Below are 27500 nucleotides of genomic sequence, written 5' to 3'. Positions count from 1 at the left end.
AGTCTTCAGTACAGTTTATTGAATAATGACACCACTAAGAAATCGACTCGGAGACTCATCACTAGGGCCCGAAAGTTGAGGAAAAATCCTCTTTTTTGAGTGCCTGAAGACAAGGCTTAACATAATATATGTTCATTTTGGATCATTTTAGGCCAGAAAATGCTGGATTTCATTTTTTCTTTTTTTGCCTTTTTCGGCGTTTTCTTGTTTATTGTTTTTTTTAAAAAGCTTTTCGTAGATCTTAACGTCATTTTTTGCACTTCATTTTTCGACAATACATTTACTGGCCATTAACTTGAATAAACACCACCTCTTAAACATCCTTTCTTTAGTAAAGAAAATTTAAATGATAAGATATTCTTCAACGACTGGACTGATAAAACCAGATCTGCAACAATCACAGGTCAGATAAGAAGGCGTAACAATGTACCCAGCAAAGGGGGTGAGGGTGGGGAAGTTTTCTTATTTTAGTTTGCACTTTACTTTGTGGAAGAAGGACATATCGTTGACCTACCAGAAGCTTGTATTTCTTGGGCATTATATTCATTAAATATGTAATCTTTTTTGTACTTCTAATTAAATTTGGTCCTATTTTTACGTCATGTTTTCAGTTTTTAGGTCCTATTTTAGATATTTTTAGGTCTTTTTATAGATCCTTTTTAGATAATTTTCAGGTCTTCAACTTCCGAGCCCTACTCATTACTATACCACTGCATGACGATTTCTATTGAAGACGTTTCAAGTGAAGAATTCAAATTCTTGAGTGATATACTAGCAAAAGACAAAAAAGGATCAATTTAGTTTAAATAAGGCATACGTTAGCAAGAATTATTACAACGTGGTTAATAATCTAATTATAAAGTCATATTAGATTATAAGAAAAATATTAGGTTTTGCCACATTTAATTATCTGATATTAAATTTCATAGATTATACATTTGTAAGAAAATGTAGATAACTGTTATGCTCTACATGTAATAATTTGCAAATAGTTTTGTAACTGATTACTCTAGTTTGAATTATGGTAATGAAGCGTTATTTTGGAAAGATTTAGATACTAGATTTAGTTCAAGCTAAAGGTTCTTTGTCTGTTATTAATTTAAAGAAATCTTGAGTGAATTAAAAATGTAGTTTTAAAATCGTTATATATATATACTTGGCTTACGTACTTTCGCATCAATATACATTTATTATTTACTATTTACAAATTTATTTAGTAATCACTTGAAGACATGTTCCTTGCTTCTTCTTCTGTTTTTAAAAGTAAGGACAAACCAAACAGTAAAAATTGACAATTTTTAATATTGTATTATTTTATGAAGTATCCGTAGAGTAAAACTATCCTGTTATCTTCATTATTTTAAAACGGTAACACCAGTGTCGTATTTGGAAACTTCTTTCGGAGACGTAGGTTATTGTAAATCAAAGGTAGGAATAAATCTGGTTTTATCATAACATTAAGCATTACTTACCTAATGAAAAAAAAAACGTAGTTTGTTTTTTTTGGGGGGGAGGGGATTTAAAGCCCTATAGGACTTTTATAAATACGCCTCTGAGTAACTCTGGTCATTCTCTCTCACATGCCCGAAAAAATAATTTTTCTGAAAGAAACCCTGAAGTGGAAACCAGTGGTGAGGTCAGGCTAGTGGTGGATAGTGCGGTGTTTCTTTTGCAATACTTGTAACTTTTGCACTGCTCTTTGTGCATATTATTGTCGCACAACTTAATTAGCCCTTTGCTGTTCATCAACGCTTAACATAGACATTGTGGACCTTAGGCAGAGTTGTTTTGACGTATGATTAGCGTCATACTAAAGGCCTGACTACTGCAGGAAATATGTTAGTCGTACTCTTTAGTATGGCACTAATCACGCTTCAGAATCGCTCCGCATAAGACCTTGTATTCTCTTCCTTTCTTCTCTTTGTGTGTGCGTGTCTGTTTCATTAATTTCCTGAAATCATTGAATTTGTCTGGATTGAGTAAACTGTTGTGGATTAGTGCAGCCACGAAACACACGAAACATCTCACAACCAGAATAAAAGGTCTACTTATTGAGCGGATCGGCGTTGGAAACTTTTAAGAAGAGAAACATGATTCAACAACTGACAAAAATGTCTGCTGTCAAAAAGAATCAGGCTTTCTTTGCATGGGTGTGTATGAAATAAATTGCTTCTATAACACAGAGACAACAGCAGAGTAGAACAGAATTCAAAACACTGATTTCTTTGGTGCTCATTCAATTTATCCATCTTTTCACCTTTTAGTTTCTCCAAATAGTCGAATGATCAACGCTGAGTTTCTCTGTAACATCTCGTGTCATTTTCCGCGAATCTGCTTCGGAATCATCTTCGATTCATAGTCACCAACAACAGAATGAGGCCCGGGACCTTCCTTATCTTTCGAGTATGAATTTCCACTAAAGAATTTTCGGAACGACGTTGCATTGTTTATTCGCTCACGCTGTCTTAATTTACCCTGCACATTAATTAATTCTTCGAACTGTTTGGGTTCCTCTGCGACCGTTATCAAATACGTTTAAGAAGATTTTGCGGAAATTGTATTCTGGTGTATTATTGTCTCAGGCCTGAAAATAGACTAAAGCACAGAGATGTTGTCCATAATGTACAACGTGCGCAGAACATAAGGTTCCGAATAATCTTAATAAGGTATACAGACAACATATTTTATGGCCACAATTATGTGTCAAAGTAAAATCACCCTTATTACTGACTTAATTTACTGCAACCCAACATACTACGACACAGCAATATCCTATTAGTTATGCAGTTCATCGAAAAATTAAATCCTTGGAAGTCTCAAGGAAAATGATCACTTTACTGTACGCCACTTGACTCATGCTCGACTTTGTCACGGGCCGCTACTGCCATAACATCAACTGTATATGTAGTCGTAAAGTTCCCTTACTATAAATAAATAATCTTTGGTCTCAATTCATTTCATTTCATTTCGGCCTCTAATTGGACACCTTCTTCATAGGCACGACCGTTTAGATCCAGTTGCCTTCTTCCTAATTATGTGATAAGTATAACTGTAAAAATGATAGAATTAGATTTAGTGCTTCACATGAACTTTTGTACTTTAGAATTGCCGGGAATCAATGGGTTAAGTTCTGTAGATCTGGCAAATTGTATTAAATAAAATTGTTAAGAGCACTAAATTGAAACAATGAATTTGATTTAGTGTAAATAGTAATTTCCCAGTTATTCTTTTTTAAAGTGGTTTATTAATTAAAGTTCTTGAAAATGTACCTGGTATTTTATATAAATTTAGATTGTTGTCTTGGATGAATTGTAATAATTTTGTAATTAATTTCCAATTTTTAGTGTATATAATCATATTTGTGGAGACTGGAAAAGTATGAAAGAAATTAAGATGTTTATTGAAGATATTTCTTTTTTGTTGTAACAGTTCACTTTGGAATATCAGATGGTTGCTGTTTCCTATTTCTTTTCCACACCAGCACTTGTTTGTTTCTCTTTTTGTATTATATTCAACTTAGTGGGAGTTAAAGCAGTATTAAAAATTAAACGATAATATAAAATTATTTTTGATCTAGGCCAACTTTTGAGAGAATCCCATGTATACTCCTTCGTTATGTCTCTTAGATTCCAATAATGGATGCCAGGTCCTTCTCGTATTTTCCTTTTCCATGAAATGATATGTTCCTCCATTTTATTTCTTATAAGATATTTAAAGTTGTAAAAAGGAATTTTAATTTTAGTTTTCGTTCCTGTATTCACTGCATTCTTGGATAATTTATCGACTTTTTCTTTCCATTTTATATTTACATGCGTGTTAGTGTATATTAATGCTATTTTAAAATTGTTGTTTTTTTAGAAATAAGATATAGCTTTTTAATCAACATTATGTTCCATGAATTTTGTATGTACCACTTCGGATTATTCACTGATTTTATAACACTTAAAACATCCGAACAAATACATGCACATCTAATATTAAGTTTTTTATGTATAATAATGCTTGCCTTATTGCAAAGGTTTCACCTTCAAAAATAGATATTGCAGTAGGTAATTTATATTGTTGTATGACGTTCATATTTGGAATTAATATAGCCGTTCCTACATTTTTATTCTGTTGTTTCGAGGCATCTGTGAAGATTAATTGACATTCTTGTGGTAACATATCAATGTGCGATTGCCAAATATTTTTATATAAATTTGGTAAAATTTCTAATTTATGATATTGAATTTAATTAGGAATGATTGTTGGAATTTTTATTAAATTTACTTCATATTGGAATGTAAAAGCCGGTATTGTAGGCGCTTTTGTAATTCTTGTTTGTAGTTCCTTAAGTTCATTGTATATTATATAGATCCAAGGTAAATGTTTATTATATGGTAGTTTTTTGTTTTGACTCAGAAGATTCAAGGTTGTTAGTTTACTAATTATATCTGATGATGATTTTGCCATTCTGGATAATAAAAAATTCGATGTTAATTTAAATATACTATATTATACTATACTATATTATATGTGTTTAATGGAATATTTTTTGTAGCTTCTAAGATTGCATTTTTGGGCAAAAAGCAGGTTGCGATAAGATAATTTTAGCTGCATTATATTGGATTGATTGTAGTTTGTTGTAAAAAAAATGTATCATTCGTATTAAAGAACATCGCACCGTATAAGATTTTCGCCATTAGCGTTTGTTGATTTAATAAATTAATGACATGTGGGTGTATTCCCCATTTTTTTAGCACTAACACCTTTTAAGATATTATTATATTTGATTGCTTCGTTGGATAAGTAAGATAAATAAGATGTTCACTTTAGCTTTGAGTCTAGTATTAAACCTAAATATTTTATTTGTTTCGAAAATTTCAGTTGTGTATCTCTCAATTGTATCTGAGGAATGTTATTTATTTGTTTCTTCGTAAATATAGTATAAGTAGATTTTGTCCAATTGATGTCTAGTCCATTATCATGACTCCATTTTTGTATGATTTCAATATTATGTTTAATTTTGCTTATTCCTGTTCGTAGATCTTCCACTATTTCATAACTAATTCCGTCATAAGCATATATGTATAAATTTGAATTCTTATGCAATAATTGAGCTAAATCCAAAACGAATAAATTAAATAGAATTGGACTAAGTTTACTGCCTTGTATTAAACCCATAGAAGTTCTTCTTGGCTTGGAATACGCATTATTGATTTTTATGTAAACTTGCCTGTCATGTAATAAATTGTAGATGATACGAATATATTGTTTTGGAATTTTCAAGTTGATGAGTTTTCTATTTAGGATATCCAAATTGATTGAATCATATGCTTTTTGAAAATCTATGCTGACCAAAATTAAAAATTTTCTTTGTTGGAACGTTTTCCATATATCTAAAATAAGAGGTCCTATTGCATCATATGTTGAGCTATATTTTCTGAAACCGATGATATTATTTCTTAGAATCATGTTATGCTCAATATGGCACTGGAGACGAGTTAACATTAACTGTTCGAATAAAATAAGCCCACAAGGTAGAAGATCTATAGGTCTATAATTATTTGCATCATTACAAGGTTTATTTGGTTTTAAAATTGCATTATTAAAGATTTTTTCCATATTTCAGGAATTTGTCCTGTTTCCCCATATGTGATTCACAAGTGACAGAAATAAGTTTTTTTCTTCCTTAGGAAGATATATGTAATGATTATATTGAACTCCATCTTTTCCAGGTGAAGTATTCTTATTAATGTTTTTGAGAACTATTTCTAATTCCACTGTGGAAAATGACGATTTCGTCTGTATGAGTTTATTGTCTGCAAATTCAGAAGCTAAAATGTTTAGTATTTACATAATCCTATGTAAGGTTCTTCTGAAATTGTATTATCCAATCAATGTCCATAGTATTTAGATTGTCAGATATTGACGTTCTAGGATTTTTATTTAATTGTAGATGTAAAAATTTCCAGATTGATTTCTTTTGGTGTTTGGAATGATAAGTTATTACAAAACTTTTCCCAGTTATTTCTTTTAATTTTATTTAATATAATCTTAGTATGTGCTTTGATATTTTTATGTTAAAAAATCTAGTAAACTCTTCGATTTTATAAAGATTTTGAAAGCTAGACATCTTTTATTAATTGCTTTTTGTGCTTCTTTATTCCACCAGATTGGTTTTTGCATTTTTTGCACTTTATGTTGAACTGATTTTTTTAATTTCAAATCTTTCATTTTTTCTTTGAGATATTTAACGTTATTTTATTTGGTCTTAGCAGCTGCCTGTGTAAGCATATGATTAAATGTATTAATCTTCCACTGATTATTACTTAAAATTGTATGTTTTTTCGAAATTTCTTGTTGGTAATTTTGCCAGTTAAGCTCACCTGAAATTTTATTAGTTTTAGAAGAGAATTCAGATGTAAAGTTAATATGTTCTGAAAGTACATTGGATACAAATGGACGCGTTTTAATTAAGATAGGTTTGTGATCACTACCAAATGGGTCAAAATAAACTGTCCAGTCTGCTTGGATAAGATATTGAATTTTATATATAGTAATATCAGGTACACTATTGCCTTCTAGGTAATTCGAGTGGCCGTTCCATTATTCAATGTTTGATATGATGATTCTAATAAAATATTGTTTAGTATGTTTCCAGCCTTATTATTATATGTAGTTCCCCAAGCAAACGATTGAGTATTACAATCGCCCATAATGTAATCTACATTGTTTTTCAAGATTAGTTGAGATTAAAATCTGCAATCAGGTACAGTGGATGGCGGAACATAAATATTTACAAATTTGGTGTCATTTATTTCGAAACCATAGTTGTATGTCTGTGAAATTATGATTAATATTGAGATTTAATGGTTTAAAATTTATGTTCTTTTTAATACAAGTGGCTAATCCTTCATAACCATCCTCCCTTAGGTGTTCTATGATATTATAGTTATTTAATTTTAGTGGAAATTTTATTTTCCCCACGTTTCCTGTAGTACGATAACATGTGGTGAATAAATGTTAGTTAAATGTAATATGGCATACTTTTTGTATAATAACTTTGACAGTTCCATTGCAATATCTTTAAACTATACTTCTTATCCATCATCAATAATGCGTAAATAAGAAACAAAATTGATTTTTTTTCTTCTCTCTCTCTCTTTATTGCCGGATATCATTGTACGGAGGTAAATATAATGTAAAATTGTTTGGAAATTTTCTCGACGTATTCAGAGGTTACATTACAATTTAAAGAGATTAAGATGCTGCCAAGTAGCTCTTTGATTGCAAACAGTTTTAGTTACTAAAATTCCACTTTCATTATCAATGATATTTTTATCTATTTCAGAATTATTATTTGAATTGCTACCATTATATATTGCTGTATTCTTGAGTTGTAGAGGTTGTTCTACACATGTCATGGTTTCTTGTTTGTTGTTGCTATATCCTTTTTTAATTTCCTGATTGAATACGGATTTATTATTTGAAGAGATTTTATTGTAATTAAAGCCTTTCCTATTTTGTTCATGCAAGGTTATCCTGTTTGTGGACCGAACATTCGATTGTTGAAAGCTGGTGCTAGGAAAATTGAATTCAAACCCATTACGATTACGAACACTATCATTTAGGTTAGAGTGATTACTATCTGTACTTCTTTTCCAAAGTAGAAATTCTTGTTCTAATTGAATCATCTTTTTTCTATTAGTTGCAACGTTAGTATTATCCGTTGATTTAAATGTGTGCAAAGTAGTACTTATTTTGCTTTGCGATTGGGTAAGCGTATTTTCTGCTGCTTTTGATGTGCAACTGAGAACTTCCCATTTATTATTTTCAGAATGTAATTTACCCACTTGCATGTTTTCTTCGTTAAAGGATAAATGTTCTCTAGCCATGACTGACATTATTTTTCTTTGCCTAGCTCTTTCTGGACAGTATTTATAGTCTGCTTCATGATCCATACCACAATTAAAACATTTAATATTGTTAGTGAATTGTGTATTATTATGTGACAAAGCACACTTTTTGCATGTTGAAGTTTTTGCTTTGGAAGTACGCTGTGTGTGTCCGTATCGTAGGTATATGTTACATTGCCTTATTGCGGGTACGTATGTTTCAACCGGTAGCCCTTAGATAAATAATCTTTACATGTATTGGAAGCTGTTGTCCATTGAAAGTTACAATAATAGTGGAAGTAGGTATTTTCCTCCTTCTTGCATACGATAAATCCTTTTGATTGATGCTATGGAAATTTCACTGTCTATTATTTGAAGAAATTCCTCTACAGGGACTTCTGGATCAACATTTTTTATTACCCCTGTCGTGTTAACAGCAAAGTTTGGAATGAATGCTATCCAATTTTCGCTTTTTAGGATTAGGTATGTTAGGAAAGCATTAGCTGCTTTACCACTATCAAAGTATATTTTTATTAGATTCTTACCAATTGTTTTGAAATTAGTAATACCTGCGATATCTGCTAAATATGATTTTCTGCTTACAGACATTAGGTGTTTTGAGCCAAGCTCTTCTTTGTTAGATTTAAGGAATACATAGTATGGAGCTGTGTGTTTCTCGCTAAAACGGTTTTCAAGTGAAGGGTTTGCATCCTTGATTTCAATTATGTTGAGTAATTTAGCTAACTTATTTTCTGTGAGTCTGTCATTTTCTTCCGTTACATTACTTGAATGAGTTTGATTATTTGAATCTGCTTGCATTTCCATATCTGATACTTCATTAGTCTCATTTTCGACCTGTGTACTGATTGGATCTAATGATTCTTTATTGAACTGAATACTTTCCGCCATATTGTTGTTGATAAAAATTGTATGATTATTAGCTTAAAAAGAACATCTAACCTAAATTCAGACAGTAAATAAACCACCTTAACACTTAAATCTGAACCACTAATACTATTTACACTAATTACAAAAGGTTCATGCATAAAAAATCTTTGATCTCACCCAATCTGCCACTCAACCGACTTTTATAATTTCTTATTCGTTAGGCCTATGAACAGTTTTGGTGATCACACTAGAAAGTGTCACTGTGTCTTCACTATCACACTTTTGCACTTGTCATAAGTAACACTTATTATTCAAAGAGATTTTCAGTATATCACTAATGATATTTATTTGTATAATTAGGAAATGTCACTTTCGATTCATATGCTTATATCATTACAAACTGCATCGAACTCTTTTTAAACAAATCCAGTCCAGTCCATCATGTAAGACCAGAACTGTTACATTCACTCCTCCCATCGTTTCTCACGCACCATCTTTGGTCTCAAATCATTCTGACAGTAATTCGTTGTATAGCAACTGCTTAAAAAAGATTTTGACTTTCTGATATCTTCTACAAAACAGATATTGCAACAATCATTAAGCAACGATCATTACAAGGTGGCAATATTTCAATGTTATCTGTTATTTAAATATTATTTGGTATCCGTTGCACTTTGGTATTTTAAAATCCTTATTAAGAGCTATAATTTGAATTACAAAACTAGATTAGAAATTTAGTGTTGCTTATATAACATTTTAATGTGTATATTTTACTTTTTAAAATAAAGCCTGGAAATGACGTGCGCGAAATGGAACTGGCTAGTAAGACTCCAAAAGTAGTTTTTTCTCAGAAATTAACTCGATACTATTTAAACTATGGAAAAAATTGCTGTTATCTAAATATTATTATTATCGGAATATTAATTATTGTGAACGGGTCTTCACGATGCTTCATTTTCCACCATTTTGTTTGCTTTAACTAGGTCCTATTCGTGGTATCACAAGTAAGAAGAGATTGAATCCAGAGCTTTAGACACATAACATCTGTTAACGATCAGTATACTGTGAACTCCAACATTTGAAGGTTGATGTGCGTGGTCATGTGTAACATGTGTATTAGCCGCTTGCAGTGAAATGGTTAGCAACGAGTCAATATTGGCCTGAATTAAAACTCTTACTATATTTCACAAGAGTAAGATTCATATTAAGTAGGTTCCGTTCCAAAATTTCTAAGTTTTAGTCAATTAACTTATATTGGTTATCACTTCATTATTCTCGTATTTTTACATAAAAGTTATTATCAAGTTGGCTCTGAAAGAAAACATGTACAGTGAAACCTCTCTAAAGCGGACAGGCGTGGGGAATCAAAAATTGTCCGCTATAGAGAGGTGTCCGCCTTAAAGAGGTTTCAATATTTCCTTACGTAAATTAGTAAACATTGTAATATGCAATTAGAAAAAAATATTTTTGCATGAATCATGTATTCACGATTATTACCAAAATGTTAGTGTACCTGCATTATCCTCCGCCATCCAATACTCTGTGTTCGAGACACAACATGGAAATAAGATGTTATAGTTCTCTGCACTTTACATTTATCATTACTTACTGCTTTTTCAATATGTTCTTTAATTTGTGGATTAATTGCAGTCCAGTAGTGTCTTTTTTTGAGACAATATGTGTACCCGCGGGCAAGAACTACCGAACTTGTCTTCTGCTTAGAGATTCCAGCGGGACAGCAGAATAATGTGCCATCCCAAATAAGGAACAACTGTCAATCACTTTTGTGTCTAAAACTGGTTGGGTGGGAATAGAATGCAAGTAAAGGACATAAGAGTGTTGTTCAACAGAAAAGCTTTGTCTGGGTTGCTGAGCAGACAGTTGAGGAAGCAAAATGTTGTCAAAATACTCCCTTGGTGACATATGTATGAATTACTAAAAATGTATTTTACAGTATTTTTCAACTTGTTTCTAGAGAAAGTGTCCGTAATACGGAGGTAAATATTACCTATTAAAGACAGAAAAGACTGTCCGTGTCCGTACTAGAGAGTGTCCGCTTTAGAGAGGTTTGCCAATATGTTTTTTTCTATTACAGTGTTTGGGGATTACAAAATATGTCCGTTAAGGGAGGTGTCCGCTTTATAGAGGTGTCCGTTAGTAGAGGTTTCACTGTATATGTTAAGAAGAATTGAAAACTAAAGAATTAAGCTGTATATGACAGACAGATACAAAACTCAAATTTACCTGATATCCGTTGTTGTAAGCATAATCCATAAGTTCGTTGAGGCTATGCCCTGCACCACATACGCCGGAAAATTCTCCAATGACCAAGGGCTTATCAAGATCAAAATCAGATGCTTTCAACTGAAAGATATATCTCACTCAGTGCTTATTCCTAGCGGTCTTTAAAACCAGTTAACAGAAAATACTAAATATTCAAATTATTTTTATACATAACCATTTCTTGTATAAACTTCTATATAAGCAAATATCGTTTCTGACAGTTGCAACATTGTACAGTTTTTTTTACATGAACACACTGAAGTATTCTCTGTTATACAAAACATGCAAAGACTATATTTTTTCTAAGTTTTCTGGGATTTTCTATAAATGGACAAGAGCCGTTTTGGAACTGAACGACTCAAATATAGTGTTCGAAGTTGTCTCAAAAAAGGATTTAATGTGTCTGTTGAAGTAAAGCGTAAATCAAATTGAAAATCAATTTCGAATCTATACACACTTGTGGCACATTTACTATCCGCAAACGATTGCATTACTAACATGTACCTACATAACTAATTAAGCTATCCTTGCAAACATGTTTACTGTGTTGCACGCAATATCATACTCATGTATGTAGAGAATAAATTCAACAAGGTCTATTTTCAAAGAAATATGCATATAAAGTTATTTGGTTTTCAATATTGCCTCATCACCTACTACTTCTGAAGAACGTCTAAAACTGCATTGGCGAATTACTATCATACGCTAAGAAGAGAGCGAGTACGCGTTGAAAAATCAAGAAATAAAATAAAATCAGGGATGTTAATGGTTATGATTTGAACATTGAGTGATTTATTTTATGTATTTGATGTACACGAATCTAAAAATATGTGCTTTGAAATAACATTCCAGATTTTAGAAATCATATCTAAAAGTAATCTATGTATTTTTACAAAAATCATGGTGATTCATGCAGTCAATCGCGCAATAATAAGACTGCTACTGCATCAAGTGTTACTTTACCGAAATAAATTGAACCTAGTGCAAACTGCAATCTGGACTCTGGCACCTGCTAAAGCAGTTGTAAGCCTAAAACGTTTTTAATTATTAACCAATTAACTTGTTTCTACATGTCTTCCGCTTAAATCAATCTGGGATTCATAATGCGTACAAAGAATACAATAAAGGAGAAGGAAATCTTGGAGCTAAAACACTATCAACCAAAGTCTCAAGCTTATACTGTAAAACTTGGTAAACTTGGTCATCATATATATATATATATATATATATATTGGGGAAACACGTGGTAAAGCTCCTGAAGTCCTGAAGTAGCAGTATTCGTTTAATATATCTATAGTTGCTGGTCTTACTCAGTGCATAAGTGTGTGTGAGCTGAGTTTATTTTAGCGTTGAAAAAAGTGTATAAATATATATCATTAAATATTGTAGTGTACCTGGTAATGTAACCGAATAGACAGTCATTTACTTTTCCCTTCTTGGTGGTTTGAGCAGAAACAAAATATGGCCACATCTCAAGAATAAACAACTTACATGATTAATTCTGCGTGGGACTACCGGTAGTCTGCAAAACAGCTCAGATTCAGAGGAATAGGTGCATATAAATCATTAATAGTCTCTGCAGGATTATTCTACCATTTCTCACTTAGCATAACAGTCACTTCCACCAGCAAATACAGTAGAGAATATCTGCTCCGCTCTCAGGAAAGTCCTGATCGTAAGCGTTGAATAATCTTGAAATCTGGGGATTAAGGTGGCGGGGCGGGGACACGAGAGATATTGTAGGTTTTTCTAATACTCGGGAAACTATGTCTCAACAGCTCCGGGAGTGTGAATTGGCGTATTATCATCTTTCAAAATGACATCGTTGGCTGGAAACAATATCTAGACCATGGAGTGCATATCACTGACAGTAATCGGTCCTGTAACCATAGTCACATTATCCACTGAATATCACTCACGAAATTATAGGCCTAGAGAATCAGGAGAAAATAGTTTGAAGCATAATATTCTTTGGTCATTTACCATATATAAAAACATGGCATATTGTTAGAAATAAGTTCAGAGAAGACGTATCGGACCATATTACCAATCATTTAAAGTCCATTTTGTGCGCTTTTGACACTACTTTCTTACCGCTCGTTGATAACAATGATGACCGTATGAAAATTGCAAGTCAGCTGTCGATATTCAGGTTATGCAACTCGCATCGAACTCTGATGATCATCCATCATATGCTGTTTCAAGTGCTAATTGAGTTTTGCAATCATTTTTGCCTCACTCACCCTAGGATCTTTGGTGACAAATTTGTTTAATATTCGACGATCTCTGTCACTAACAAGTAACACTTCCCCAGTGTAACACTCCGATTTTGACAAAATTTGGCAGGTAGATACTTCACATAAAATAAACGAATACGTGTTGTTTTGTTTTCTGCGGTAAAACGGTTTTAGAGGGCAGAAGCCCACACCCAAAATTTTGGAACTTTACGTCCGAAAGGCAAAAACAAGTGGATCGAAGTTAACGAAATTCTGCACAAATATCGTAGACGTAAAATGAGGGAATACGTGTTTCGTATTTCCCTGAAAAAATCGTTAGGTAGGGCACGGCCACCTCCAAACCTTTGATCACGAAATATCAAAAGTGCTAATGACAGTATGTCAGATTTGTGTAAAGAACATGAATTGCAACGAAACTTTGTGTAGTGACAATGCGCAAAAATGAACGAATACTTTTTTTTTAGTTTCTGAGGAATAAAGGTTTTAGGGAGCAAAAACCACCCATAATTTTGAAACTTGACGCCCGAAAATCAAGAAGAAGTGGACCGAAGTGAATGAAACTGTGCACAGATGTTGTAGACGTAAAATGAATGAATACGGGTTTCGTATTTTCCTGGAAGAAACGGTTGAGTGGGACACGGACCCCTCCAAACCTTTGATAATGAAATATCAAAAGTGCTAATAACAGTATATCAGAAGTGGCTAAAGGACATGAATAATTCAAACGAAACTGTGTAGTGGCAATACGCAATACTTCAAGTTTGGCTCATCAACAGGAAACGGGAAATAAATCGACACGTGTTTTTGTTTATGCGGAAAAACATTGTAAGGATTATAGGCACCTCCTGAAATACTATAAAATACGCTATACTGTTTGTGCTTGTTGTTGATCTGCCAAATTTGAAGAAATTGATGGAGACCCTTGTGAAAAACGAAAGGCCTTATTTTACATATCCAATATAATATCTACATACAATTTCATTCCCTTCGGTCCACTCCTTCCACCACTCAACACCTCGGTCCCCTTAAGTTTTCTTTTCTTTCCCGGAAAATACGAAACCCGTATTCCATCATTTTATGTCTACAATATCTGTGCACAATTTCATTCACTTAGGTTCACTTATTCTTGCCTTTCGGGCGTCAACTTCCAAAATCTTGGGTGGGGGCTTTTGCCGCTAAAACCATTTTTCAGCAGAAAATAAAAGACCCGCATTCGTTTATTTTTTGCGTATTGTCCATACACAAAGTTTCGTTGCAATTCTTCATGTCCTTTACACACAACTGACATACTGTTACTAGCACTTTTAATATTTCGTGATCAAAGGTTTGGAGGGGTCTGTGCCCCACCCAACCTTTTTTTTTTCAGGAAAATACAAAACCCGTAATCCCTCATTTTATGTCTACAATATCTGTTCACAATTTCATTCACTTCGGTCCAGTTCTTGCTTCTCGGACGCAAATTTCAAAATTTTGAGTGGAGGATTTTGCCCTCAGAACCGCTTTCCAGCAAAAAAAAAAAAAAAAATAGAAAAAAAACATATTCGTTTATTTTTTGATTATTGTCCCTACGCAAAATTTCATTGCAATTCTTCATGTCCTTTAGGCACTCCTTACGTACTGTTATTAGCACTTTTGATATTTCGTGGTCAAAGGTTTGGAGGGGTTCGTGCCCTACCTAAACAATTTTTATAGGAAAATACGAAACACGTTTCCCTCATTTTACGTCTGCAATATCTTTGCACAATTTCGTTCACTTCGATCCACTTGTTTTGCCTTTCGGGCGTCAACTTTCAAAATTTTGTGCTGGTTCTTTTGCCTGCCCCCTAAAACCGTTTTTCCGCAGAAAACAAAAAACACGTAATCGTTTATTCATGTGTAGTATCTAGCTGTCAAATTTTATCAAAACCGAAGTGTTACACTTGTGAAGTGTTACTTTGTAAGCTTTATTTTCTGTTCACAATTACTTTTCGCAAACATTGTTTTATATGAGTTATGTGGTACGTCATCACCTTGAACACTGTTGCTTAAGACACACCTAGCATAACGGCTACCTTAGATACACTTGCGCCAACTAACCGCGCACCCACAATGTGTCCTCTTTGAAACTCCGAGTTCTCTCATTTTTCATCACTCTGTCCGCTTGAACACACGCCTTTCTATCCCCCTCGACATACTACAGTCTATTAGCTAACACATCAATGAAACGGCGATGCTCCACACATGTATCCTCATGTTATATCGTACGTTGGGTGTAGTGGAATTTAGCGTCCCTTTCAGCAGCGAGGCTATTTGATAAGTGGACCGACAGCTGACCGTGGGATCTGAATCACATGAGCGCCCATCTGGAATCAAATCTCGGTCGCCTGCATCGAAGGCACGCACGCTATCCATATAGCTAAGAAGAAGTTTGTTACATTGTATGTGTTGGAAGCTATTATTTTGATAACCGTTGTGTGTGAGAGAGAAAGTATGTCCTTGAAATAATAACCCAATAACTTACCACAAAAGGAGAATTACTAGGGAATTCACCCTGCCATTCATACGTATGTGCCTGATAGAAATCCAGGGTTCCTTTGCTGCGACCACCCACGCTTATTAAACATTCATCTTTGAGAAAGTTTATAGACCAGGTCCCCACTGTAACTGCAGCGTTCGAATCTACTTGACGGATTGCATCTGCTTGCCAGTTGATAAATGTCAATGACCTACAATATATAAAGTTATAATAATTGTAACCCCAGTTCTTTTTCTTTGGCCTTTTCATTCTTTTCTAGGGAAGGACCTAGAAGGGAAGAAAAGGGATGAGAGAGAAAAAGGGATGGGAATTACAATTATTATAATAAGATGTTCAGCTAGAGACATGAAATTCAATATTGGGTCTTCTAATTTAAAATAATTAGATAAATGTTTAACTGTTTATATATATTGCTAGGGAGACTGAATATCTTCTGTTAGCTTGTCTTGATATTTCTTTTAATATGTTTTCATAGAATATCAGAAAAAAAGCTCGAAATAAACAAATGCATGAAAATTTTCAAAAGTATTCCGTTGTAATGCACGGTTCCGCTTCCCAAACAAGAATCAAGAACCAAAATGAGCAGTACATTAGAAAGAGTATTACACAATTGAATTTTTTATGATTTTTTCGTTAAAGAAGAAAATCATCTCAATTTTGAAATAAATTCGTACACATCAGGAAATACACCAGGCGCTTCAAGAAAAAGGAAAAAATAAGATAAGAGTGTGGGAAACAAAATAAACCAATCTAAAAGACAAAGATACGTAGAAGAAAGGGAAGAAAAATTTGGGATATTTCAAGGAGTCAGAGAAAAATATAGAATATACTATATCTTAACTTACATATTATATAAATAAATAAATATAAATATAGATATGTATATTACCTTTCTGGTAAAATTTGTCCAGCCCATCCAGCCCCAGAACCAGCCAGATCAGTACTGTCAGCACAAGGGTTAGGGTTAGATGCAATAGCCCAAGATCCACCTGGCTCGTTAATAATCTCCCATGCTGCTAAGGCAGGATGATTAGTCAAAGACTGCACCATAGGCTGCATATGAAAATATTTAATTAATTTATGAATAATTAATAGATTCTATACAATATTTTAGCGAAACGCCGTCAAACTTGGGTTTTACATCACTTTCAAATTCTTAAAATATTTCAAGTATTAAAGAATAATATTAAAATTTAACAAGTTACAATTTTCGTATTAGTTTTCAATAACTTATTTTAAAGCAACAATTGGTTACTAAATTGCATAAAGTTACTATTAACTTCTGTATTTTATGATTTACCAAAAAAAAACTTTAAATTACTGTCTATTTTAGTTTAAACATTCTGTAAAGTAGTAGTAAAATATTATGTTCATAAATTTATTATTGTTTAATGTTCGCAATATTCTGAAACTTGAGAAAGCGTTTTCAAAATGGTCGAACTACTTAAACATAAATGAAAATTAACCTCATGACAGTCGTATCTCTGTAGCTATCAGACAATAGCAAATTTAAATTTTGAAAATATGAACTTTCATAATATCAAGAAATATGGATTGCCGTAAGTCATAAACTAATGCAATTGTATTGGCATCTACTTTCAATAGTTGATTCAGAATAGATAATTTCTAACTAATGTATTACACATTTGACCCTGTGAAAGGTTTTATGGTATATTTTGCTATATTTCCAGCTCAGCCAGCGACCAAGTAATTTTTGTTGGGCTATACCATGCTATACCATGAAACTGAGTTTTGGACAACAAAAGTAAAAGTTTCTTGTGATGTTATAATTCTTACAAATAGTACAGTCGATCATAACTCGATTTTTAAATTAAAAAATCCTATATTGTTATGATTTATATGTAATAAAATATTCGAAGTGGTGGAAGTCTGCTTTAAATTTCCCAAAACTAGACAGAAGAAATTTCTTTTTATTTTCAATATGTTTAATTGGATCATCACAACATAAATTCTACTGAACTGAAAAATGAAATTACATCAAATCATAGATCATGTAATTATTTTGATCTTAAGGTAAGGGTCACTTATTTATGTGATTCCTTTATCATTTAAAAAAATAATCAACCTAACACACTACTGTAATGTTCTGTATCTTTTACGCAAGGAACATCAAATGATGAAAAATATAAAATAAGATTCCTAGTTTTACGTCTTACGGTTGTATACTTTTTACGCTAGTGAAGACATATAAATGAAAGTGAGCGATAATGAAATAACTTGTGAAATGAGAACGGAGAGGAAACATAAGGATCTCGAGAAATTTTGTGAATATATTTCTGTCAATCGCAAACTCACTTGGCCTGGAACTGAACCAGAGATCATTAGCACTAGAAGTGAGAGATTATCATTTATTTCATTGAAGCCTATACAAGTTGCATACACATTAACTTATTACAAAATACAAGCGCAGCATAGCACCAAAACGATAGCAATAATTAGAACGTAATAAAAGTAGAAATAGCAATAACAAAACATATGTAATAACAAATATCGAGTATCCAACAAGGTTCTGTCGTTTAGGCTGTAAGATAAGGTGCGTAAATAAGGCTCCCAATAATATACCATTGATGAGAGGACACACATTGATGGTATAAACACGCCAGAAATCTTGTTGCAGTAAAACATTGTTTGTTTATTTAGGCGTTCAAGACGTACAAAGTCTATTACTTGGCACCACTTACCACGCCAGTATAAGCTGAAATGACACAGGGTGCAAGACACAAGAAAACAAACATTAGCGAGATAATTGCCAGCCTAAAATCGATGTACCCAACATTGAATCCAGTTGGCAGGAATGAGGAAGTCACAGTATCTTACATGTGTTGGTGAGTTTTAATCATATATATACTACCCAAAGGACAGGCTGTCAAGGCACAATATTTCTGTTCGCTTTCAGAGCGAAAGAAGCTACAGCACTATCTACAGAATTATCCAAATTATTGTGATGGGTAATCCTCGGACGCATGTGGTACAACCTGTGGCTGAATTTGTTCGGTCGCTGGGATTGAGAAATGCTTTTCCATCCACTATGCTCACCAGACTTAACCCCAAAATTGAAGAAACCACTTCGTGACATTCGTGTCTGGATTATTCCCGAGGTTTGTACATGCATTAGACAGCTTCGTTAGGGTCACCAACAGAACAGGCGCATATATAGAGACATTACAATTTCAGTATCACAGATAGAATTGTTGATAATGCTGGAGACTTAAATGAAGGACTATAAAAACATGATGCAAGCATCTCTTTTGTTTAAATAGTAGATCAATAGTTGCCACTATGTGTCTACTGACTATTATTCACTTCACAGACAATGAATTTATCTGATTTAGTAACAGGTAAAGCTCTGTATAATACTATATCTTATTTATTTATAATCTGCAGTTATGATCAAGGAGGACAGCAACATCAAAAGTACTCTTTAAGAAGTCAATAAAACGTTTTTGGAATGTTACAAAACAGTTTTCGACCATTGTTCGAGGACACTCACATACAGATAATATTTAAGAAATAGTAAGTTTTACTTGTTTCCTGCGGACGGGGAGGTTTGAAATTTGAACTATGGAAGCCTCTAGAATTCCAGAAACGACGAGTCAGATTAACTTACAAGCATTCTGAAAATTCCACTCTAAAGGGGTGGAAGACTGGATACAATATTGCGTCGTAAGACGAGAGACGGATGTTTTCCCCAACCGTTGGACATAACAGGGGGATATTTTGCTGATGAAAGTTGTCTAATAGGATCAAAACATATAACATAATCAGTTGCACTAAATTTGGAAGTTAGTCTTCGAAAGAATAGTAGAGAGTTAAATGAAATGTATTGCGAATGATAGTCATTCAGTTTTGTTTACGGAAAAGAAGCATAGATCCTTTGTTTTTGATTACTTACCGTTAAAGCATTATCTATGTAGCTCTGCAGTTTGTTGTCGTCATTAATAAGATCAATAAGCTGTTGTGTTTGTTCAGCAGCTCCATTCCATAACACGAAGATAACAATGATGTTATGCTCAGCAGCCACATCGAGGTATCTTTTCAAGTCATTGATAAGGGTACCTCCGGCGTCTGGACCAGATACATTGCCGTCGCTATCGAAGGCTGGTGTTGTCTGGCCGCCAATGTGAATCCAAATGCCTTGAATAGGAATTTCAAGGAATTAGAGACAAGATAATCATCTTCACTTGCAACAACAACAAAAAAGTATTAATTCTACCGACATATTTATTATTTATAAAAATATCGTTCAAATAATATATTTGCAAAGATATGGACATTTCAAGCGCAATATATGCATTATATGAAGGAGATGTGTCATTAACACCGCACAGTCTTATAAACAATCCCTGGTCAACGATGCACTAACTTCTATGGTAGTCTTCATATTAAGGAGCCTGTCTACAGGGAAAATCAAGACATATTCGCGGTAGCAGTGGGTAACGACAAAATCAATGAAGTATCGGTAAAAAACGGAATTCCTAACTGGTAAAGGTAAGAGATTCCCATCATCAATTTCCCAAGAACACTAGCATTAAATTCGTGATTTTTAAAAACTGATTTGCCATAAATAGGCGGAGAAGAAAACTGATAATCCTTTTCCTCTAAAAACAGTCTGCTCCGCTGAGAGCAAAAATTCTCTTATTCCTGCCCAGACGATAAGCATTGGTAGATGAAACATCAGGAGTCTAAACATAGCAGCTAAGTAAGAAAATTTGAAAAGAGAGAGAGAGAACGACACAACGAGGATATCAGTGAAGTACGTAAAATAGAAGGAACAAGACTATTTCTGATCAGGTGGGTATGTATTATATTATGAGTTCGGCTACAGAAAATAGATTAACTGGATGGAGTTGAATTTGTGATAAATCAGATGATAGGACGATTTAAGAACTTATAACATAGTAAGCTACCAGTACAAGAGCACATAACCAAACAGTAAAACTAGCTACCAAATCAAAGGGTTAAAACATCATCCAAGTATACCACTATATACTAAGAGTAAGAAGAAGTAAAGCAAATGTATGAAGCATTTGAAAATGTCAGGAAAGATGGGAAAGAAAACCTTATTCTGGTAGAAGATTGGAATGCAGTTGTAGGAGAAGGCCTAGAAGGGACAAGAGTAGGAAAATACAACGAAAGGAGAGAAAGGCTGATTGAGTTTTGTACGAAGAATAAGCTAATGGTACAATCACTCTATTAAAGAAACACAAGCATAGACTTATACATGGAAAATGACAGGAATAAAACAAAAATATCATATAGAGTCCATATTCGTTAAAGAAATTTCAGGTACCAAATCAAGAACGTTGCAAGTTAAGAGGGAGAGTTTATAAACGGTGACCATAACAGTCGTGATAAAGAGTGAATTGAAATTTAAAAAGTTAATAAAAGCGAAGTAATGTGGAAAACTAAAAATAGACAAGGAACAACAAAGAACTCCATGAAATTTTAAAGAAAAAGGAAATAGTCAAGGAAGAAAGTAGTCCCGAATAGTCCCATTAAATGTAGGTAGTTTTTTTTTCTCTCTCTCTGTAGACCTACCCTTTCTGTGTTTATTGTTGTTTGGTTAGAATATTAGTCATTTTAGTAGAATGCTCTTCACGTGATATAATTACCTTGTGTTATTTTTTTATTTATAGAAAAATATTGCAATAATGTGTAAAAAAACTGTCCAAAAATTTGCATTGTTGAAGTTTAGCGTTCCTTTCCAGTACCGAGACTATGAGACGTAGATATGATATTTAAGGTAGAATCCGAACCACGGTAATGCGATCAAATTCAAGGCTCTTACACCGGGAATCAGCACGACAAAGGCGCGCATGCTATATAGCTACTACAGCCAAATGATTAGAGTACAGGCCTTTAGTGTCTGTACTTTCTGATTCAATTCAAGATAAGAATAATATAGACATAGATTTTTGTGAGTTGTCAGCATAAAAAAGCAGTATGAGGTAGCGAATGCCATTCTAGAAAAACTGAAGTAATAGAGATGGTATCAGATGTACTGAGCACATATCAGTTAATGAGAAGCCTTTCGACCGCTCACAATTTCTCGTAGTTCGTAACACTCTTGAACCCAATTAGTTTAGAAATTATCTCGGGCTTTAATAACATTTTGCACTCTTTTATCTTTCATATGCTAAGTAATGGAGCTCTTGTATACTATAATTGTTTTAAGATTTCTAGAGCGAAGACTTTCCAGTGTTATTCCTCAATTAATCGTATATATGGAAGTGTTTGTAACCTATGTAGTTACATGAGTATCTCACTACAAACAGCGCATGCAGTTTTTCTTTCTATTCTGTAATAGCATAATTGTTTCTATTTCTTATAAAGGAATATTGAACAAAATCTCGAATCAAAATTCAGTTGTAATCAATAATTATATACAAAACCCAACTTATGATAAAGTTTTTCATAATTACCTATGTTAAGGGATTTATAAATATAACTAATCGGACAAATTGTTATTTAAGTTTGGGCAAACGAGCGTTGTATATCCAGTGAATTATCTAATATATAATCATTTAGTTATCAAATGAGCTTGAGACTAGATGGTACCAAGATTTAACGGAGTTTCTTGAAGTCCTATTTCGCGCAAATATATTATTTAATAGAAGTTATATTTTTGACATACTTTATTTTACATGCAGTTTTTATAATGTATGGACATGCCTGGCGTCAATGTATTTATAATCTTCAATTCATTTACTTTGTAACAATTTATTACTTAGTGCAGGCGGATTCGGGCTTATGCTTGCACCATTTCGGTTGAGACTTCTGACATGGAGCTCAACCATGTTGGAGACTGTTTCCGGGTGGATTTGGGGCAAGGCAAATTGCTGCATGTCCAGATAATTGTTCGAATTCACTGTTGTATCAGCGAAAAAGAAGGAATCGAAAATTCTTTTCTCCATGACATCACATCACACATTCAATTTAAGATATTCCGTTCTCTTTCGCACACTTCATGAGGATTATCAGACCCTCGAACGTTACAGCAGTGTCTGTTAACATGCCCATTTAAATGGAAGGTTGCCTCGTCTGAAAAACAAATATTGACCAGGAGTGGATCGTCTTTATCAATTATTTCAAGCATTTCCTCTGCAAATTGCATTCTCAACGGCTTGTTAGCCTGCTTTATGTGCTGATGGAATTAAATCTTGTAAACACATATGCAATCTTTTGTGGAGTATCCATCCTATTCAAAATTGATTTCGGGATTTGCAGTTTTCTTCTAGCTTGTCGCACGGATTTACGGGGCCTCTGTTAAATGCAGCACAAATATATGCATGTTTTCTTCTGGAACTTTGCTTTTTTCATGTTTACCAGTCATCGGTAAACAACGATCCAGTTCTCCTAACTGCTGCCCCCATCTCTTGATGGATATGGAAGTTGGTACTTCTTTGGCACCGCCACCATAATGTACACGAAAACGTCTCTGACCAAGTATCACAGACTTCAATTTCGCCAGTGTCATCATGTAAAACACCTTCTGTAAGGGTGTCTACATGATGACTGGCACCGACTGGCACATAGATCACATACCCTAACGGACAAGCGATAAGAGTTTAACGTCTTTGTGGCTACTGCGCAAGGTGGGAGCACTTGTGACACATGATGAATAATTAACAAAACTTCTCAGTTGCTCTCCACAACGTACAAACGTACCGTTATTCTAATAATTTCTTTCATTGGTATATTTTTCTTTTATTACAGTCCTAAGCGGGACACGCTGTATTAACAAAAATTGAGCTACTTTTCCCAAAGACAACCCTAGTGAAAATTACAGGATGACTTGCGGGCTTTTCACTTTTTAGTTACGTATTTTCCTTCATCCATCGTAAAGAACATTTCATTTACACTTCCGGAACATTCTTTCAACAACATTATGTTTTTCATGCATGAACGGAACAAATACACAAACAAGAAAAAAAATCGTCGGATAATTATTGATTCAATTTGATTAGGATTTAGGATTTAGATTTCTGGGCTTTCGGGATCTGAGGTCATTTAGCCCTTCACGATTTGAGAGATGACGTCCCTCGGCGAGCACACAATCCGAGGAAAGGGAAGGAAGGAAAGATTGGGGAAGGAAGGAAGCGTCCTGGAACCTATGAGTTAGGTACCACTCCGGCATTTGCCTGGTGTGAATGAGGAAAACCTCATAGAGGGTGGTTGGCCTGAAAAAGCGTCTTACACTTTTTCGACCGAGTGACTCCACCGGCACCGAAAGCGAGAGCGTTAGCGACTAGGCTACACGGGGCCACTAGATTCAATTTGAGTTTGTGCAATGTTTCTACCCCCATCTTCTGAACTACCAAAGGCATATTTGCTTGCTGCTAGACTAACAGGAAGGTCGTGACATGTAATTATTATCATATTCTACCCATAGATATTTTCCTTCCTATATGGCTATATAAAATAATTCTTTGGTAAGTAATAACAAATTAAATTAAGTTGAGAATGAAGTTCAACTTTCCACGGTTGATGCTCTTTAGGCTAAATGAGATCGATGAATAATAAAAGTAAAAAAATATGAAAATATTTTTTTTGTGCTCTCATATCAGGAGTCGAACCCAGGCCAACGTGCATCAAAGATATCGGAAAGCATTCAAAACTCCAACAGTGCCAACATTACATTTAGATATAACCACTCTCGAATATCACGTTATCATTTCATCATCCCAATTTTATAAACACAAGATGTAAAATGTATATAGAATGTAAATAGAAATACATATTTTTATATAAAAAGGACGGAAGATTTCACAATTCTTAGTTAATACCTCTTGCTTTTACCTGCCAGAAGTTCAAAATAAGGCAAGCAAAAATTGTGTTTTTCATAAACGTTTCTTCGGATGACTGTTCATAAGAACGGAATATATAATTTAGTTCAAACCATGAATTAGTATTATACTCTACGGAAATACTCACGAGCAACATTTCCGCCAGCGTTACCAATCTGCTTTAACCATTCTTCAAGTTTTGGGCCATTTTGATCATATTGACCGTTGCCAAAATCACAAGCGTAGCAATTCCATGCAATGTTGGCTCCAGACAAAAATATCCTTTGTCCGTTGTAAGTCAAATTCCCATTTTCTACTGTAAGATAACCATTTATCCTTGGCAACAGTGATACGAGCAGCACCACACAACGCAAGTTTACAACGTTAGCCGTCATGTTACAACGAAATGTGCTAGACATATGATTACATCGGTTATATATAGACATTTGTTCTGAATAACCTCGATACCGAATAACATTGAAGAGCAATCCTTTTTCAATATTACGTAACGATGCTAACAATTGAATTTGAAGCAAAAGAAATAAGATATATTAAATAACCTTTGGTTGATATATCAGTGTAACATACACAAATGCATACAGATTTTTTGCTGTATTCTTTAGGATCTATTTGATTGATAGTTGCTCAATAATAACACATTCACTTGACATACAGATGGTACATTTTGCAAAATCAAATATTTGATTCGTTCGTATGAATACGTTAATCAGTAAATATATTATGAGAAAACATATTTCTCTTTGCGCCTGTAAATCTTCATCATGTAATAAAATGGTTGACGAAATAAATAAGGGCAATAAGTTTCCTTATTCTATGTATTAGTAGTTTAGTAGTGACTTTTAAGTAGTTCTTCGTGTTAATGGTGTTGAGTATTTACACAATGTTTTATATTTTTTAGCCAATTGATTTATATGAAAAATCAGTTTTTCGATTTTCTTGACATGAACAAGTTATGTAATTTTACTGATTTCGAGTTTAGTTAAATGGTCCTTTTTAAAACAATGAATTTACATTGTAAAAATTAACGTTGATACTCAAATTACTCTAGGACAAAAGTTCTCTCCTTTCCTAGTTTAAAGGCAAATCATATAACAATCTGGCGTCCGATATTGTTTGCATATATACCCATCACTGATCACAAAAATGCCGGATGCCAGAAAAAAAACACCTTACGGGAGGGGAGGGGGAGGGGTGAAAGCCGAAATTTTAACCTTTTCTATTATTCACTATATCTTTGTAACTATTGGAGATAGAACATCCAGACTTTTTTCATTTTGTTTTTCTAATTGTTTTAGTACATGTTTGAGCTAAATATAATGATTTTCTTGTTATTTTCATTTTTACTCAATATTGGTTGCGCGTGACGTCAGTTTTTTAACCACAGATTCTTTACAAGATCGAATTCCGAAAAATGTTTCCTCTAAAAAATTTTCGTCATTTTATGCTCTTTCAAAAAAATGTACACTTATATAAAGTGTAGGACTAATAGTGCCTGAGTTGTAAGCGACTTCATTCAGTCATGTGCGAAACTGACCACGACGCTGCCGAAGGGTAACCTTCCCACAAACGGTAGATATTAGCAGATGATGCTGATGAATATATATGTAAAATCTTGTATGCCTGCAAGTATATAATCCTTATGATTAAGTCTGTTTATAATCTAATTAAAAATATCCATTTTTAATATCAATTGTGGGGCTTTTCGGTAAATAACCCTTTCAAAACACAAAATTTCTCTGAAGAATAAAAAGGGAGCTTTCTCATATATATATATATATATATATATATATATATATATATATATATATATATATATATATATATATATATATATATATATATATATATATATATATATATATATATAAATCACCTTTCCCACTTAATATTTACTGTAACGGTAAGAAAAAACGCAAAAATAAGATATGTCTAACACATTTTATAAATGATCAGTTTTTAAACAGTTAAATCTTATTTATAGAAGAAGCACTTGCCTATTACAGGTATAAAGATTGTGTACAGTCGCTATAGCGGTATAAATCTATAATAAGAAACGTAATAGAAGGAAACCATATATTTAAGAAGTTTCTACTCAAGAAACAAATTATTAGATTTCTAGAATCCTGAAGAGATAAAGAAATTTGTGATGTTTTTAATGCGTCATTCAGTCTTCATCACTCTGTTCCTTAACTGATATTGATTTTTTATATTCGCTCGGACAACTACACATTGGAGTGCACAAGAAACCGCGATTCTTACATTTGCATTTCAAATTTACACATTCAAGTTTCTGACAGCTACACATGATAATCTCTAAATAAGCCTCGGGAATATCTTCGAGTGTTTTCAAAACTGGCTTCAGAATTTAATCCTTCAAGTACCATCCGGTGTCTTCTGGCCTTGGTAGATAGATATCACAGTTATAAGCGTTTCCCTAGTTGCTGTTTGGTAATGGGATCTCTTTATATGTTGTTTCAGAGCATGACTGGATGGAGGTAATCTCTCCAGGCTGCATTTTTCTAAAAAGTAGGAGCCTGTCTCTATCACAGACCTCCTCAAGGTTAATGCGAAGATCTGTGATGAAGCTAGCCTCCTACTTTTAGAAAATACAGCCTGGAGAAATTATGGTGGACGGTGGACGGTGAATTTTCAGTGGGCCCTCCGCCTCGTATCGTAAGTATCGGTATATGAACAAAAGGTCACACGTCACGCACTCCTCGCACACGGAAGTAAGGGAACGAAGGGCGATAACACGTCGAGTACCGACAATACAGTCAGCTAATCCCACCAGCGTTGCCAGCCCATGTTGCGAAAACAACCTTTTACATTTTTCGTAATTTAACCCTTGAAAGGTTCCTGATTTCCCTCTCTG

General features: G+C 33.6%; 1 protein-coding gene across 1 annotated transcript in view; it reads right to left on the bottom strand.

Annotated features, from left to right (window-relative positions):
* Positions 1-25002, bottom strand: part of LOC145685314 (mannan endo-1,4-beta-mannosidase-like) — a 28824-nt gene extending 3822 nt beyond the window's left edge. Inside the window, exons 1-5 of the mRNA XM_081757687.1 lie at positions 24756-25002; positions 19714-19955; positions 16690-16853; positions 15786-15990; positions 11010-11129 (exon numbers count right to left, since the gene is read on the bottom strand). Coding sequence (XP_081613813.1) covers positions 11010-11129; positions 15786-15990; positions 16690-16853; positions 19714-19955; positions 24756-25002 — 978 coding nt within the window. The remainder of the gene's footprint in view (positions 1-11009; positions 11130-15785; positions 15991-16689; positions 16854-19713; positions 19956-24755) is intronic.
* Between the last annotated feature and the right edge of the window lie 2498 nt (positions 25003-27500).

This window comes from Thermobia domestica, chromosome 5, assembly GCF_964235325.1.
Source record: "Thermobia domestica chromosome 5, izTheDome1.hap1.1, whole genome shotgun sequence".
NCBI classification, from domain to species: domain Eukaryota; kingdom Metazoa; phylum Arthropoda; class Insecta; order Zygentoma; family Lepismatidae; genus Thermobia; species Thermobia domestica.
The sequence above is the reverse complement of the archived record's forward strand: the minus strand, read 5'-3'. Positions and strand labels throughout refer to the sequence as shown.